Here is a 16,007-nt window from a genome sequence, read left to right on the forward strand (position 1 = left end):
TCACACCTCATCTCTTTTGTTGTCGGAGCTTTGAGCCGTTGACCTTGGAGTAGCAGAGTATTCAACATAACTGTGTCCATCTAAGTTGTACTTCGTTGGTATGTCTTCTTCTGGAGAGCAGATGCAGCAGAGAATGGACCCTCCAATAAGCATCAGGACCGAGGCTGCCCATCCCAGATACAGAGCTACACCCATCTTCACTTTAGAGTTCCTGTAGTCCCATGGGACGGTGCATACTAACCATAAAACAAGCACCAGTTGGACCAGAGCTGCAGTGATGAACACCCATCCAGAGGAAGCCAATAACCTGGTTTTGACCCTCTCATTTTGAATGCAGTTGGTGCACATGGCTTTCACTACGTTTATGAAGACTCCAAGCATTCCCGCAATCGTGGCGACAACAGAGAGCGCTCTGAGGGCCTGCATATCTTGATCGATGAACTGACAGAACGAACACTGCATCTGACCCGTGCTCCAGGACACACAAGTCATCCACAGACCACACCATTCCTCCCTGTTGGAGACCGTCCACATCGGCAGGACACAGCTGATCACACTCAGCCCCCAGCCCAGCACTGAGAGAGAGATGCCAGTCAGTTCAGTTCCAAAAGACGCCATTTTACATCCAGATACTACTTGATGTGTTCTTTATCTCTTCTTGGTTCAAGTAAAGTCAAAATTTTCTTCCTTACAATTTCCCTTGCTTCCCTTTTCCAACTTTACTTTAAACAGTCATTATTTCGTCCGTTAATCTCTTTGTTGTCAGTCATTTTTCCACCAGGTATGTCTTCTCCACAAATTGTAGCTGCTGCTCCTGTTACTGAATGCAGAAGTGTTGATTTCTCACAGTGTACCTCCTCTACAAACTCTCTCCAATGTGGTCGTGTCAGCTCAGATGTCATTTCCTGTGATCTGCTGCTCTTCAAACCTTTTCTGTGTATCGTTGATCTGGCCCTACATGGAGATGACATCACTCACCAACTAAGCCAATTTCTCACAGTGTAATAATAATAATAATGATAATACATTTAATTTATAAGTGCCTTTCAAGACACATAAGGACACTTTACAAAACATAAGGGCACAAAACAAGACAGAGCAGAAAAAAAAATAAAATAAAAAATGGAACAGTGCAGTCACGGGGAATAAGCTTTCTGGAACAGGTGGGTTTTGAGTCTGGATTTGAAGAGAGGGAACGAGTTGATGTTTCGGATGTCCGGTGGGAGTGAGTTCCAGAGTTGGGGAGCAGAGCAGCTGAAGGCTCTGCTCCCCATGGTACTGAGGTGGGCTGAGGGCACAGAGAGGTGGATAGAGGAGGAGGATCTAAGGGAGCGGGAGGGGGTGACAATGTGGAGGAGGTCCGAGAGATAAGGAGGGGCGAGGTTATGTATGGCCTTGAAGGTGTGGAGAAGAATCTTGAAGTCAATCCCGGATTTGACTGGGAGCCAGTGGAGATGCTGCAGTACGGGGATAATGTGGTGAAACGAAGGGGTTTTGGTGATGATGCGAGCAGCTGAATTCTGGACCATTTGAAGCTTATGGAGGGATTTGTGGGGGAGGCCGAAGAGGAGAGAGTGTACCTCCTCTACAAACTCTCTCCAGCGTGGTCGTTCTTAGGTCCAGATGTCAACATGTTCTTTATTTTGTCCTTCAGGCTCTTCCTTGTCAACTCGTCTTTGCACCAGGTATGCCTTCTTCTCAAGTTGAAGCTGCTGTACCTACAGCTGAATGAAGAAGTGTCAATTTGTCACAACATACTGTACTTCCTGTACAAACTCTCTCTAGCTTGGACATGTTTTGTGTCTACTCAAATGTTTTGTTTTGTTTGTTTTTTTTTCCCCAGTGCCATGCTTCTCACAATTCTGAAAACATGAAGGACATGTTTCTAAACTGCTAAAATTGTTACAAATACATAAAGTATTGTAAATGCTGTTTCTTAACAAATAGACCCTACAGTGCAGCAAAATGAAAAAAAAAAGAAAACATAATAAATATATATGACTTATACATACACACACACACTCAACCCTCCCCCTGACACATCCACACATCTCCCCATGCTCCCCCCCTCACCACCACCACCACACACAAAGACACAAGTCATTGCAATGTTTGCACTGTATATTTACAAGGTTTGCTGCTGACTTCTCATATGTATATATCTGTACAGCTCTGTTTTTATTTTATTTTCATTTTATTCTTATAGTGCTTATTCTATTGTCTTTATATTGCACTATTTAAGCCAGGAGGTACGGCCGAAAATTTTGTTATGTTCTCACATAATGACAGTAAAGGATTCTTGATACTTGAGAAGACAAACACACATGAACCCTTTTGAATTCATCACTTCAGTTTTTATGCTTTCAGTGCTACAGCAGCATATAATTAATGACAGTGCACAAGACAAGAAAAAGATACCTTTAAATAAATACAAAAATATTAAATGAATACAACAGTAGTTTTATGTTTGTGGTCTACTAGGAGCAGGCTTGGTTGTACAGTCTCACAGCAACAGGAAGGAAGAACCTGTGATAAAACTCCTTCACACAACGTGGGTGAAGCAGTCGGTTGCTGAAGGCGCTGCCCAGTGCTGTTACAGCGCCATGGGGGGGGGGGGGGGGGGGGGGGACGGTTTGCCATCAACAACCCAGGACAGAGGACAGAGGCGGCCTTCTTCACCGGTCTGTTCAGTCTCTTTTTTTTCTGTCACGCTGCTCTGAGTTCATTTAACATGACACGTAAATCCTCAAAAACTTTTTAGAGGTAGTTGTTAGTTTAATAAGTTAACTACTTAAACCAGGAAAACTCTGGTACCTGTGGTCCAAACACTGAGTCACATACCAGACTGAAGACACTTCCTCCTCCAACACCGCAGATTGTTATCTTGATGATTTTCACATGAAAGGAGGAAGGTGTCGCAACCTTAACTCATCAGTTTATATCTAAAACATCATCAGTACATGTTCTTATGCTTTAGGTAGAAGACATAGAAATTCTGGGTTTCCAGGTTTATAAAAATTCATGCTGTCTTAAAGTTACTGTTCACAAACCAGACGCCATTAATGTTTGACTGTACAAATCTATGACTTTTATTATTTTAAACATATCAGTAGAACTAAAAGCAAAACATTTACATTGACATATGCTTAGTATACATTGTGTTGAAACTCTGAGAAACTATGTGACATAACACAAAGATCAATACAAACATCTAAAAGATACATGACAATATCGTAAAAATAAAAAAATAAAATCAGATGCTGTAGAAAATGAATGGTCACGGATAAATGTTAATATTTTTATGGTTCACTTTTTAACTTTACTATAGAGCACATAGTGACTCCATTTTAATTCACTGTTTAAAGTTTTATTACTCTGCATCCGTATTTTGTAAAAATGCATTACAACAGTGACTCCAAGAGTATAATACTTAATATGTACACACTGATCAGTATTGTACAATGACAAACATCCTCATGGATCCAAATGTAAAGAGTAAAAAATAAATATATTAATGACTTTTTCTCTTGGATACAATGACGCTCACTGAGCTCTGAGAGTAAACCAGATTTTTAAACATATATATATATATATTTTTGATCATATTTGTTTCTTTGTCTCTTTACATTTTCAGCTTTAGAACAAATCATTTTGGTAAAACAGTCAGATCAAGCAACAGCAAAGACCTTTTAAATCCATTCAGAAGCTTTAAAAGTATCTTCACATATTCATGATCCTAAATATCCACAACAACTGATCTGACTTTTTATTTTTTTAACAAACTGTTGTAATGACTCCAGATCAATGTGACTTTTACACAACTGCATTTATATACATTTGAAATGGAGAAATAAGTTTAATAATAATAATACAGTTTTTTTAACAAGCGCTTACACATGCTTCAGATACTTTTTCTAACACAGACTCACTCCGACAAAACACAATTGGCCAAATGGATAATTTTCTTCTCAAAAACACATTTTGTTAAATATATACTAACTCTTCATTTCAAAATAGAACACATCTTTCTCTGCACACACCAACTTTATACCAAAACACTGGAAATATGACTCAAAATGAAATTATTCTGTCAAAGAATAACACTTGTTTTCACTTCACAAGGTACATGCAGTGAATCAAAGTACACCAGGTTTCAAAATACTGGCTATTGTTGACATTACAAAAACTGCATAGACTTTTATGCTTCAGTTTTACAGGTATTTGCATGCAAAACATGCAATCCACTGTTTTTTACACTAAATTTCTTGGTTGGGAACTGTATGTCCACATGTATTGTTCACATTCAAAAGCATTCCAGTAAAAAGCAAATCATTTTTTTTTCCTTTACTGTTTACTACAGGAGGCACAGTAGAAATACTGTTTACAGTATGATAGAACAGAAAAAGTTTTACAGTATTGCTTACAGTACAGCAACAAAATATCCATGAAACACACAAGAGCATTCTGAACAAAAAATACAACAGGAAAAAGCCCAGATAAAAAAAAAAAAAGGGGGGGGGGGGACTAAAAAAAGCACAAAATTACTGTATCTAATCTTTGCGATCTTCACGGTTAGGCCACATGTTTTCATCAACATCGCATCTGATATTATCCAAGGTGATGCACCTGGGATAAAACCGCTTGGTATGTCGGATCCACCCTTGGCAATCATCAACTGTGATGTCCCTGCAGCCAGCATCCATGGCTTCAAGGAGGGACATCTGGTCATGTGGCTGACGGTCATAAACCTTCCACCTCCATGCAGAAGACAACTCCTCTATGGGGTTGAGGAACGGTGAATAGGGTGGAAGGAAGAGACGTACCAGTCTTGGGTGGTGAAGAAGTAAACTTTGAAGGGACATTGAAATTGACACATCTGGGGCAATTCCAGCCATATGTTGATCTCTCCTGCCTCTGCTCCCCTGCTGATCAGAGTTTCCTGATCATACTAACTGAGTGTCACTCCTTTGTCCTTTTGTCCTTTTGTTCTGACCACGTCTGGGAGCCACCTCTGCACCTCCGCTGAGTTTACCCTCCTGTGTAAAGTTGCCCTCGACTGACCAATATGCAACCACACCTGGGGACAGGGTATATCTGTGCTCTGTCCCTACATTCAGGGTCAGTCTCCGGTCTCAGACCCACTCTGTGTCGGTAGGCTCACCATGACCTGGAACTCCAATAAACTTGCACCACTTCAGCAAACTTGGAACTAGACTTGGATTGTTTTTTTTCTTCAACAGTGGACTTCAAACCATGTTGTTAGCGATTGAAAAAAACTGTATTACAGTTTTTCTCAGTTGCTAAAACACTAAAATCCATTGGCTGAAGAAAGTTCTCAGTTGCTTGAACTCATTAAGCTAACTGTTCAGTCTGTTGTCAATACCTTAAACCATTTCACATGGTTTAGCAAAACTCTAAACACATTCTCATTCTTAAAACACATTCTGCACTCTAATGCACATGTCATCCATACTGGTAAACACAAGTGGCAACAATTACATATAAAGAGAGCAGAAATGTCATTGATTGAACACAGTCAGTCAAAATTGATTTCACTTGTTTCAAATGATGTGACAACCAATATAAGCCAGTTCAGAGAGCAAACAGGTTGTTGAAGGTGGGAATGAGAAAGTGTGAGAATGGACAGAAGAATTTATGTGAGAGGACGAGGACGAGTGCGTATGCGAGGTGGGGGACGAGGAGAAAGAGGAGAAGGGCAAGAAAGAGAAAGAGGAGGACGAAGAGGAAGAGGAAGACAAAGAGTGGAAATATCCGATGAAATTCGAGCAACAATCATAGACCATGTTGTTGGCTGTATATGGTACAATAAACAAATTGTATGGCCCTGAACATTGTGCTTTCCATTTGTTTTCAGTACTGACTGCTCAATAGATTTCGACTGGTTACAGGTTCATATCATCAAAGAACAAGAATTACAGTTTTTTTCAATTGCTTACACACAAATCCTTTATGTAGCACACACTTTCTAAAACCTTTGACTCAAACTTCACAACTCTACATCAATTCAGCAAAACCATACACTAATTCTCAGCCTTGACACAGTTTTCAATTTAGCTTTTAACTTTTTGCAATTCAATACACACAATTCTCTACCTAACACACAAAAATCTATCAGGAAGTAACTTGATTTCCTATTTCAAACACAACCAATGAAAATGCCACACTTAGTCATCAGTGCCTCAGACTCCATCCTCATGTGTGCAAACAATAATTGCTTTACTGAACACCAACCAATCACTGCCTGATATAGGCCTATAAATAGGCCAAAGGTCAAGTAACCTGTCTTGAACAATGGATAACGTCAATGCAGAGAGAGACAGGGGAGTCAGAGGAGGACACAGAGGACGGCGAGGAGTTCGAGTTCGTGGAGGACACTTTGGAAGAGGAGCAGTAAGAGGAAGAGGACACTTTGGAAGAGGAGCAGGAAGAGGAAGAGGGAGAGGAAGAGGAGGACTTGGAGGAGTAAGGGAAAGGGAGGAACCAAGGAGAGTAGTCCCTGATGAGATTATAGCATGTGATGTAGATGAAATATTGTGGCCAGATCCAGCCCGGAGGAGAGATGGACCCTAAATACACACCCAACTAGTTCTCTCTTTCTCTCTCTCTCTCTCTCTCTCTCTCTCTCTCTCTCTCTCTCACACACACACACACACACACACACTTTTGTCATGCATTACTGTAAATCTCTATTTTTTTGGTTGATGTACCACCATATGTGGTGGTTGGTGTACATGCTTTGTTTTTTCCTATGTGCTGTACAAAACTGAATTCACTACAGCAACTGATTTATTCAGAAAAATAAACATGTTTGGTTCCAATATTGATTGGATTGATTTATTTTTGCATATTACTGTATTTTCACTCTTATATGGCAATATTTTAAAAAAATCCATAAAAACAAAAGAGCTTTAGATTTAGAGTAACAGTGTGTACATGATAGACATAAGTTTATAATACTATGGAAAATGTGTTTATGATGTGAGACAAATGCTTGCTTTTGAGATATGTGTACAATATTTTGAACGCTGTGTTTGATTTTGCAAGATAGGGGTCACTTTTTGCATTTCATTTGAGCAATTATTGAATTTGTGTGTAGAGCTTTGAAAAAAACAGATAGAGCTTTGAAAATGTGTGTAAGCAATTGAAAAAAACTGTAAAGTATCACAGAGATAAAGTTTTTGAGATGCAGGGTACAGCACTGTAAAAATAAGGGTACAGGAAGGAGGAAGAACAAAAAAAAATGCAAAGAGCAAAACACAGTAATTTCTGATCAATTTTGAGCTTTTTGTATAATGACAGAAACATATGAAATTTGTTTTGAGATTAAAAATGTACTTCTCCCTGAGAACTATATGTTTTGAACAATGTGTTTTCTATTTTTTGGTGTATTGTTTACTGACTGCTTGATAGTGTATGTAATTTTGAGCAATTTGTTTATTATTTGAGAGCAGTGTTTGATTTTGAGCACAGGTAAAACTGTTTTGAGGCCAAAGTTTCATTTTGGGCACACGTAAAACTGTTTTGAGGCGAAAGTTTCATTTTGGGCACACGTAAAACTGTTTTGAGGCGAAAGTTTCATTTTGGGCACACGTAAAACTGTTTTGAGGCGAAAGTCTGATTTTGCAAGAGAAGTCAGAGGTTTTGTAAATCATGCTTGAAGCTGAGGTTTTGTGTTTAAGGTTTTGAGAAAATGGAGCAAGGTTTCAGAAATTGTGTTTTAGCAATTGAGAAAAACTGTAATACAAAAACAATCCATAATTTTGTTGGGAGGTATAGCTGGTCTGTTAAGAAAATGTATGCATTGTGGAAATGTGTTCACTGACTGCATATTGTGTGGAAACGACATGAAATGTGTGAATGGTATGGCCGCAAAAGACCGATGCTGTGCTAATTGTGTTTAGAGTTTTGAAAATGTGACAACTGATTGGACAAACGCTTGTTAGCGACTGAAAAAAACTGTAATAATAATAAAGGTCAAAGTTCTTCCTCATCCCTCTTTGGTCTTGTCCTCCTACCTCACACCTCATCTCTTTTGTTGTCAGAGCTTTGAGCCGTTGACCTCGGAGTAGCAACATAACTTTGTCCATGTAAGTTGTACTTTCTTGGTTTGTCTTCTTGTGGAGGGCAGAGAAGATCGATTAGCTGTTGTTTTAATGCGCATTTGTGTGTTTTTTCAAATTAAAAGTGATTTTTTTTGTTGTTGTTGTTTGTTTTCACCCTTTGTCCCTGGTCACATTGGTTGTGTCTGCTTTAGTGTTTTAGTGCCTTCTTTCTCTGTGTCACACTGTTCCAAGTTCATCTGGTATAAATCTTCAAATAAGGTTCACAGACACATAGCTGATTTCTTGGAAACTTAAGTCTTTGGACATTTTACACTAACAGTGTAAATTTCATTTGAATTTAACCGCACAAAGCAAAACCACTGGTATATATAAGTTTGACACCAAAGTAGAAGAGACGTCCTGTCCCATCACATCAAATTCTTTATCTTGATGATTTTAACATGAAACTCTGACATGTGGAGGAAATGCGTCACAACCTCAACGCTTTAGATAATTTCTAAAACATTATCAGTATGTAGCCAGGTGGTAAATGTTTATAGTGTCTCACAACATGTTTTGTTTTCTTTTGTTCTCTCTTTTTTATGGCATATTTCAAGGTTGAAAGTACACAGAACCGAGGAATTTCATTTATTATCGCAGGGTGGCAGCAGTGTGCCGTGTTAGTTCCGGCCAGGCGCATTTTTGTTTCCCGCCCAGTGCGTTGTTGGTTATTGTTTGTGCTTCCGTGCGGAGTGAGAGCCGCGACGACCATAACGGTGTGGTTAACTGCAGAGACATCGTAATTTGCATGCCAGTCGTAGACCGGGGCTGAAAGCTAGCTGCAGTGGAGGAAGAAAACTCCAGCTCCGTGTTCATCGCTGTGTTGTATGTAAGTGCTGTGACAATAAAATGAATGTACCGTTTCGAGTTCTGTGGGCATATAATGGAGTTTATGAGTAAATGTTCAGAGCCCACTGCCGTATTTTGTGTACTTTTTTCTTTTGTTTCATTCTCAAACCGAGAACAACTTTTACGCTATCTTAGCTTCTTTTTAACTGCCATAAAATAAATGAGTTCAGCTATAAGAACCCCAGCAATTGAGTCCTGTGCGTTTCACATTTCCCGGGCAACAAGTACATTTCCGTGTGATTTTAATTAAAACATCTCCTTTTATTTCTGATCAAAACCAAATGAAACACCTTATAAATACCACACAATCGTCATTTAAGTCCAGGATAAATCAGACAACAACAATGTTTCACAGTAGGAATATTTATTCATTTAGATTTCACCTCGTTTTAATCATATCAGCAGATCTAAAAACAAAACGTTTGTATTTCTATGCCTCACATACATTCTATTAAAGCTCTCATAAAATATGTGGCATAACAGAAAAGGTCAATACAAAAAAAAAACATTAAAAGATATGTTACAACAACAACAACAAAAACACAAGTCAACTGTTGTGGGAAATGTCAGAACACAGAAACCTTAAAAGGATGAAACGTGTATTTTGTAAGAACATAAAAAATATAATGCAAAAAAAAAAATCTCATTACAACAGTGACTCTATTTACTCTGAGCGTATGATACTTCATATGTACACACTGATTAGTACAATGACAAACATCCTCATGGATCCAAATGTAAAGAGAAAAAAATAAATATATAAAATAACAGTTTTTCTCTGGGATACAATGATGCCTCGCATTGCCGCATTTTTATCCATTACCATTATCTTATCTTTATCTTTTACATTTCTATCCTCATAATGTACAAAAACGCAGGATACGTGTTTGTCAATTTCCCTGCGGGAACCTCCCAAAAGGATCAATAAAGTTGTCTATCTATCTAAAATGATACGGAGAAGGTTACAGTCCATCCTAATCTCTCTTCAGTCTTCTTCTTTTTCTTTAGACGTAGTCCCTTCTGGTGTAGGAGCTTTGAGCCATTGACCTCGGAGCAGCAGAGTATGCTACACGACTTTGGGGGCCTACGTTGTACTTCAGTGGGGTGTCCTCTTGTGGAGGGCAGCTGCAGCAAAGAATGGACCCTCCAATAAGCAGCATGGCCGAGGCGGCCCATCCCAGATACAGAGCTGCCCCAATCTCCATTTTCTGTCCAGTGAGGACGATTGGACTGTAGAACTCAACTACGATGGTGTGTGCAGACCAGGAAACGGGCACCAGTAGGGCCAGCGCTGCTGTTATGAATGCCCCTCCAGCGGCAGCCATCACTCTGGATTTGACCCTCTCGTCATCAATGCAGTTGGTGCACTTGGCTCCCACCATGGCTATGAGGAGCGCCAACAACCCGATGATGACGGAGACGACAGTGAGCGCCCTGGCGGCCTGCATGTCCTGAGGTAAAGCGAGCATGGAGTTGTAGACCTTACACTGCATCTCCCCTGTGCTCTGAAACACACAATTCATCCACAGGCCCTCCCAGAAAACCTGAGCAGTGACAATGTTAGCGCCAATGAAGGCCGAGACCCTCCACATCGGCAGGACGCAACTGATCACACTCAGCACCCATCCCAGCACTGACAGAGAGATGCCGGTTAGCTCAAGTCCAAAAGACGCCATTGTGCCCCCAGACACCTTTTTTTATGTCCTTTATCTCCTCTTGGTTCAGGTCAAGTACAAGTCTTTCCTCCTTTGGATTTCCTTCCCTCTCCCCCTTTGATTTTTCAACAATATCCGAATACTGTCTTTATTTTTGTCCTTTAATCTCTTCTTTGCTAATCTTCTTTCCACCAGGTATGCCTTCTCCTCCTGGAGCTGCTGCACCTGCTGCTGAATCCAGAAGTGTTATTTTTGTCACAAATAACTTCCTCCACAAACTCTCTCCGGCGTGTGCGTGTCTTCTCAGATGTTTTTTCCCTGTGATCTGCTTCTCTTAAGGAGTCAGTGAACCTTATCTGTGTATCGTTTTATTACAAGGCGGTCTGGCCCACCGTGGAGATGTCGTCACTCCCCAAACTAAGCCAATCAGGTGAGTCTTGGGCATTGGCCTCATTTACTGCCAGGGCGTGTTGGTGCTCATTTGTGTGCTTTTTCAAATGAACACTGTTTTTATGGTTTAACCTTTTGCCCATGGTAGCTCTGGGCGTGTCTGCTTTATTGCTGTCACTAGGTAATGAGTGGCCAGAGCAGACCTTGTTATGTGGTTGATAGTCGACCACATGAGACTTTAACGGGTATATAAACATGCTTTCTAAGAGGAGAGTATGCAGGTGTCCAGTGTGCGTGTGTTTGCATTGAGCTTGAGTGTTTTTGAGAACGACAAGGCAAGACAAGTAGAGAAAATCAGCTCATATTAAACATAAGCAGACTTCACATCTACATTTTTTTTTAATTTACATTTTGTTGCAGTGTTTTGTTGACTCGTCCTGAGATTGATCTTCTAGATTTTATTGCAGAAACTGGCCTCATCCCCACTGTGTCACACACCTTCGCAGTAAAATTCGAGTTAATGACAAACTAGAAATTGCTCAGGCTATTTTTTTTATAGATGAGTAGCTATGACTTGTTTGAACCTGTTGTTCTTTCGAGCTTTTAAAATGGGACTGACGTTCAGTTTATTTGAATGTTTGGGAACATTCATAACATTTACTACAGTGTAAATGAATTGTGTCAGAAATACATAAATTACAAAAACATGTCACATAAAAACAAGAAACCCAGTCAGTCTTTGGTACATAGTGGACTTCTATAAGCTTGGGGACACTGTAGTCTTTTGTAGCCATCACTCAAATTGGGGCAAAACATATATATTTGTCTGTTTTCAACTGCAAATTGATGAAGGTATATAACTTAGGTTCAGGAACAAGTCCACCCCTAAAACATCCAATCTCCTTTAGAATCCAAAGCTTCCAGAGACATGCCCCCACTCTGAATCTCACTCCCTGGGTTCCTCCATCCGAACATCAGAGGACCACCATCGGACTCTACATCCACCTTCATCCCATCCCCTTGACCCCTTCATCCCATCTCCTTTCCCTCCCCTTAACCTGGTCAAAATAAACTCCTTTGTATATACTGAGGCGTGGTCTTGTTAGTGAAATAGTCGTTTCCCAACCTAGAAAAGTAGTCTCATGCCTCACGCATACTAAGGACTCCTTTAGTATTTCGTGACCCCAGGAAATCAGAACAAGATGACCCCTGTTTGGTTGTTTAAACAAGAACCAACTGACTCTCCACGCAGGTGCCTTAAAACTTTCGTCCGAGCGTTCACTACAGTACCGGTTGCCAACTATCAGAGTCTGACACACTTTTGCTATATCTTGTATGCGTGCACAAACTTTATCGCGTTTCATTGTTTTCCAAACACGGTTGCTGAACCCAACAGCTATGATAAGATAAAGACTATCTTCTTCTGTAACCGCTTGTCCTGCGAAGGATGGCGGGGGACTAGAGCCTACACCAGCTGCCATTGGGCGAGAGCTGGACAGGTCGCCACTATCGCAGGGCTAACACAGAGAGACAGACAACCATTCACACTCACATTCACACCTACGGCCAATTTAGAAACACCAGCTAACCTAACGAGCATGTCTTTGGACAGTGGGAGGAAGCTTTAGTACCTGGAGAGAACCCACGCAGACACAGGGAGAACATGCAAACAGAAAGACCCATTTGGCCTGGATTCGAACTGCTGTGAGGCATCGGTACTAACCACCACGTCACTGTGCCACCCAAGATAAAGACTAATAAAAAGCAACTGACTAAGCTTATCTAGTGTAGGAAGGAAACAAACAGTCTAGCTACACCGCAAATCTGACTGTGAATACTATCTACATGTATGTTTGTGTGTTCAAACAATGAATATTTGATAGTGCTGGTGATAGTGTGTTGTTTGCAGAACTAATAAAGCACACTTTACAGCAATCTTTCTTTCATTTTTTTTTCTTTGAAACTTTACAGGCGAGATAAGAAAATAACCGCTTGTTGCTGTTGGCAGCTGATGACAGTATTCATCAGACAGTGGACTGAGGAACTCATATTTGCAGATCGGGAAGCAATCGCGTTCGCGTTGTGTCGATTTTTTCCTGCACTGACCCAAACGGCAATTTTTTAGAGCTCTTAACCATAAACCATAAATAAATCATGTTTACAGACGATTTCCTCATTGATGACATCTATATGGGAGTGAAATAATTACATGTCGTCCGTAAGCTTAACATTATGCATTATTAGGTGCTTAGCTTTGACAGGTGGGTGCCATCACAGGTCGCTAGCTGTCAGTCTACGCATACATTTTTAAATTAGCTGGAAGATGCAATTTAGTGCATATACCTGTATAATTTCCCTTCAGTTAAAGCCTCTAACCATGATCCTCTGCAGTAAGTATGAGTCCAGAAACTTCTACAAAAAGGGGTTGACATAACATCTTCATAAATCACATTAACAGTAGTTATAACTAACTAACTGGATAAGTGAAAATAAAATCGTGCCATGCCACCACAAAAATATTACTCATTAGACCATCAGCAGAAGACCATCAACACAAAAGAAAAATAAGAAGCACAAATGCTGACTCAGCAGCCAAAATAGTTAGTCAAGTGACTCAAACAATATTTGTCTTTCATCAATGAACTCAACACCAGACCAGTTTGAACTACTGGAAAAACTGGAAACACGTCACATATTGACGTGCTGTGAAATAAACCTGCTGGGCATTGTTGGGCACGGCACTTTGCTTGAAAGAAAAAAAAAAAAAAAAAAAAACTCCTTCTACGGAAGTAGATGTTCACTTAGGGGAGTTTCGCCAGCCAGCCTTATCTCTCACAGGGGTTGATAAATGAGTTTCAGTTAGCAGAGGGATTAACCATTTTCCTGCTGTTTACTTCTATGCGTCAAGTGGATTTGTGCGAGCGTTAGCGCCAGTCCAGCTGTGGAGAAAACACACTAAAAGTCGATCTTATTAAAAGGTGTGCGCGGAGATGACTTTCAGAGCGCATGATGTGTGAATAACAGCCTTATCTGTTTGGTTACCAGCCAAGGCAATTTCAGATAGTACACTTGCGTGTGTCTACGGCTGCTGCCAACGCATTGATACCAGTGACCTAAATATAGGAGGAAATATCCTCCTATATCCTTCCACATAATGTAGTTTAGGTTTTTTCAGTGCTGCGCCTTACAACATTCACTCACGTGCGTGTTTTCCAGATTCCAGTTTATAATACTTTCCAGATCAGCTCCATGTCCAGTATTTATATCATTAACATACAATTTTTATATTTATTAATTGATCTTAACACCCCGTGGTAAAATAAGGGAATAAAAATACATATATGTGTGGTAATTTATAAGTGACAGCTGGCCTTATTTTATTATAAATGGTATACAGCACAGTGTAATTTTATTTATTAAATTACACTTGTAATTAAGTATCTAAAATCTGAAAGAAAAAAAAAATAGAGGAAGAGGACGATCACCCAACGGTCAAATTTGATAAGCATGAAACCTCTGGATGGAAAATGAAACTCCTCCTCCTCACTGCTGGTAAAGACAGCCTACTCTTAATTTGTCTGTTTATCAAGATGAGTTAGTGGCAGTAAAAATGTAATAGAAACTGCTGGTCATACTGTAACTCATAAACATATTTATATACAACAAATAGAATAATAAAAATGTGTCACGGTGAGAAGTTTACAGGCATAACAGTGTTTATTTTTCAAGTATCTATAAACAATACAATCCCTTTTAAGCTGTGTACTACAGGGAAGGATGGGGATTTCCAGTGGCAGTCTTTATTAGGTCACTAGTCCCTGACTTCCAGCTAATGACAGCTTTCAAAGAGGCTGGGAAGCCTTGAATTTAATGGCCGCTTGGAAATTTATGGCCACCTTTATCCACGGTTAAAAGCTCTTTGATCACTGGCCGATGCCACACTTTCACATAGTCCTTCTTTCTTTGTTATTTGTTCATATAAAGTTGCCTTTGTGTTGGTTTTCTGCATCAGGTGAACAAAGACAAAGTGTGCAAGTTCAAATCAAACTTTATGAATCTAAACATAAATCAGCAGTGTTTCTTTTTAAAAAAAATAAGATTTCAAAATTCTTCCCTCCTGTCGGTCAGAGGTGCTTCTCAGCAGAATCAGATCACGAACACACCCAGTGAAATGACAAACACTGCAGAAGCGGAAGCTGCTGCCTCCCTTTGGGCCGAGCAGAGCATAGCAGACAGATGAGCTAAACTTAAGATAATTCAACCTATGGGCTTGGGCTTCCTCACTCTGCCCGTACTGCTTTCACATAAAGTACAAACTCTTTTCCCTTGAAACATACCACTGTATGTTCACACGTACAATCTGCCCTTATGTTCAGTCTGAGTCATAGAACACAGACTGAACATAAGAGAGCTCCCCTGAACTCTGACCTCAGCTGTTAGTAAGTATTTCTACCTCACTGTAGATTTCTCTGTTTATGCAATTTATTACTGCTCATCATTCTGTAGCATCTGGTAGCATCTGCTGATGTATTTGGTGAACTTATACTAGTTTGATTGCATGACTTTTACTTGTAACTTACATGTAAATACTTCTATACCGGGGAATCAAACAGAAGTTATGTTCAAACTCTGAAAAACTTTAATTTAGTTTTCTTAAATATCAGATCAAGTATTAATATAAGTAAAGATGCTGATTATCAATTTATGGTCATGTCAAGACACTTTTATGAGGAATAAATATGAGCTTAGTGAAGTACTGAAAACACTAAAAGCAACTTCAACCTTGTGAGACAGTATAGATAAATATAATGTAATATTACAGTAAAACCACATGTACATTTCTAACTAATTGAACTAACTGAGAACATTCAGGATTTCCTGGTACTCCATCAGCATTTAATCCATAGTTTGTGAATATGTAATACAGGAAACTTTAATGAAGACCATATTTGGTGAGTCTGACGTGTGACATCAGACTGAGTGATTATTA

General features: G+C 39.7%; 2 protein-coding genes across 2 annotated transcripts; both read right to left on the reverse strand.

Moving 5' to 3' along the window:
* LOC311502679 (claudin-4-like) lies at positions 1-649 on the reverse strand (the record flags this gene model as incomplete). The annotated part of the gene is made up of 1 exon (XM_084565008.1): positions 1-649. Exon 1 carries the CDS (start codon positions 616-618, stop codon positions 1-3), a length of 618 nt encoding a protein of 205 aa, XP_084421134.1. The 5' UTR covers positions 619-649.
* Positions 650-9,771: 9,122 nt separating this feature from the next.
* LOC311502668 (claudin-4-like) lies at positions 9,772-10,776 on the reverse strand. Its single transcript, XM_084564998.1, has one exon. The coding sequence runs from the start codon at positions 10,646-10,648 to the stop codon at positions 9,977-9,979; it is 672 nt and encodes a 223-aa protein (XP_084421124.1). The 5' UTR covers positions 10,649-10,776; the 3' UTR covers positions 9,772-9,976.
* Positions 10,777-16,007: the final 5,231 nt, after the last annotated feature.

This window comes from Chelon labrosus (genome assembly GCF_963514085.1).
Source record: "Chelon labrosus genome assembly, chromosome: 17".
Classification (NCBI taxonomy): Eukaryota; Metazoa; Chordata; class Actinopteri; order Mugiliformes; family Mugilidae; genus Chelon; species Chelon labrosus.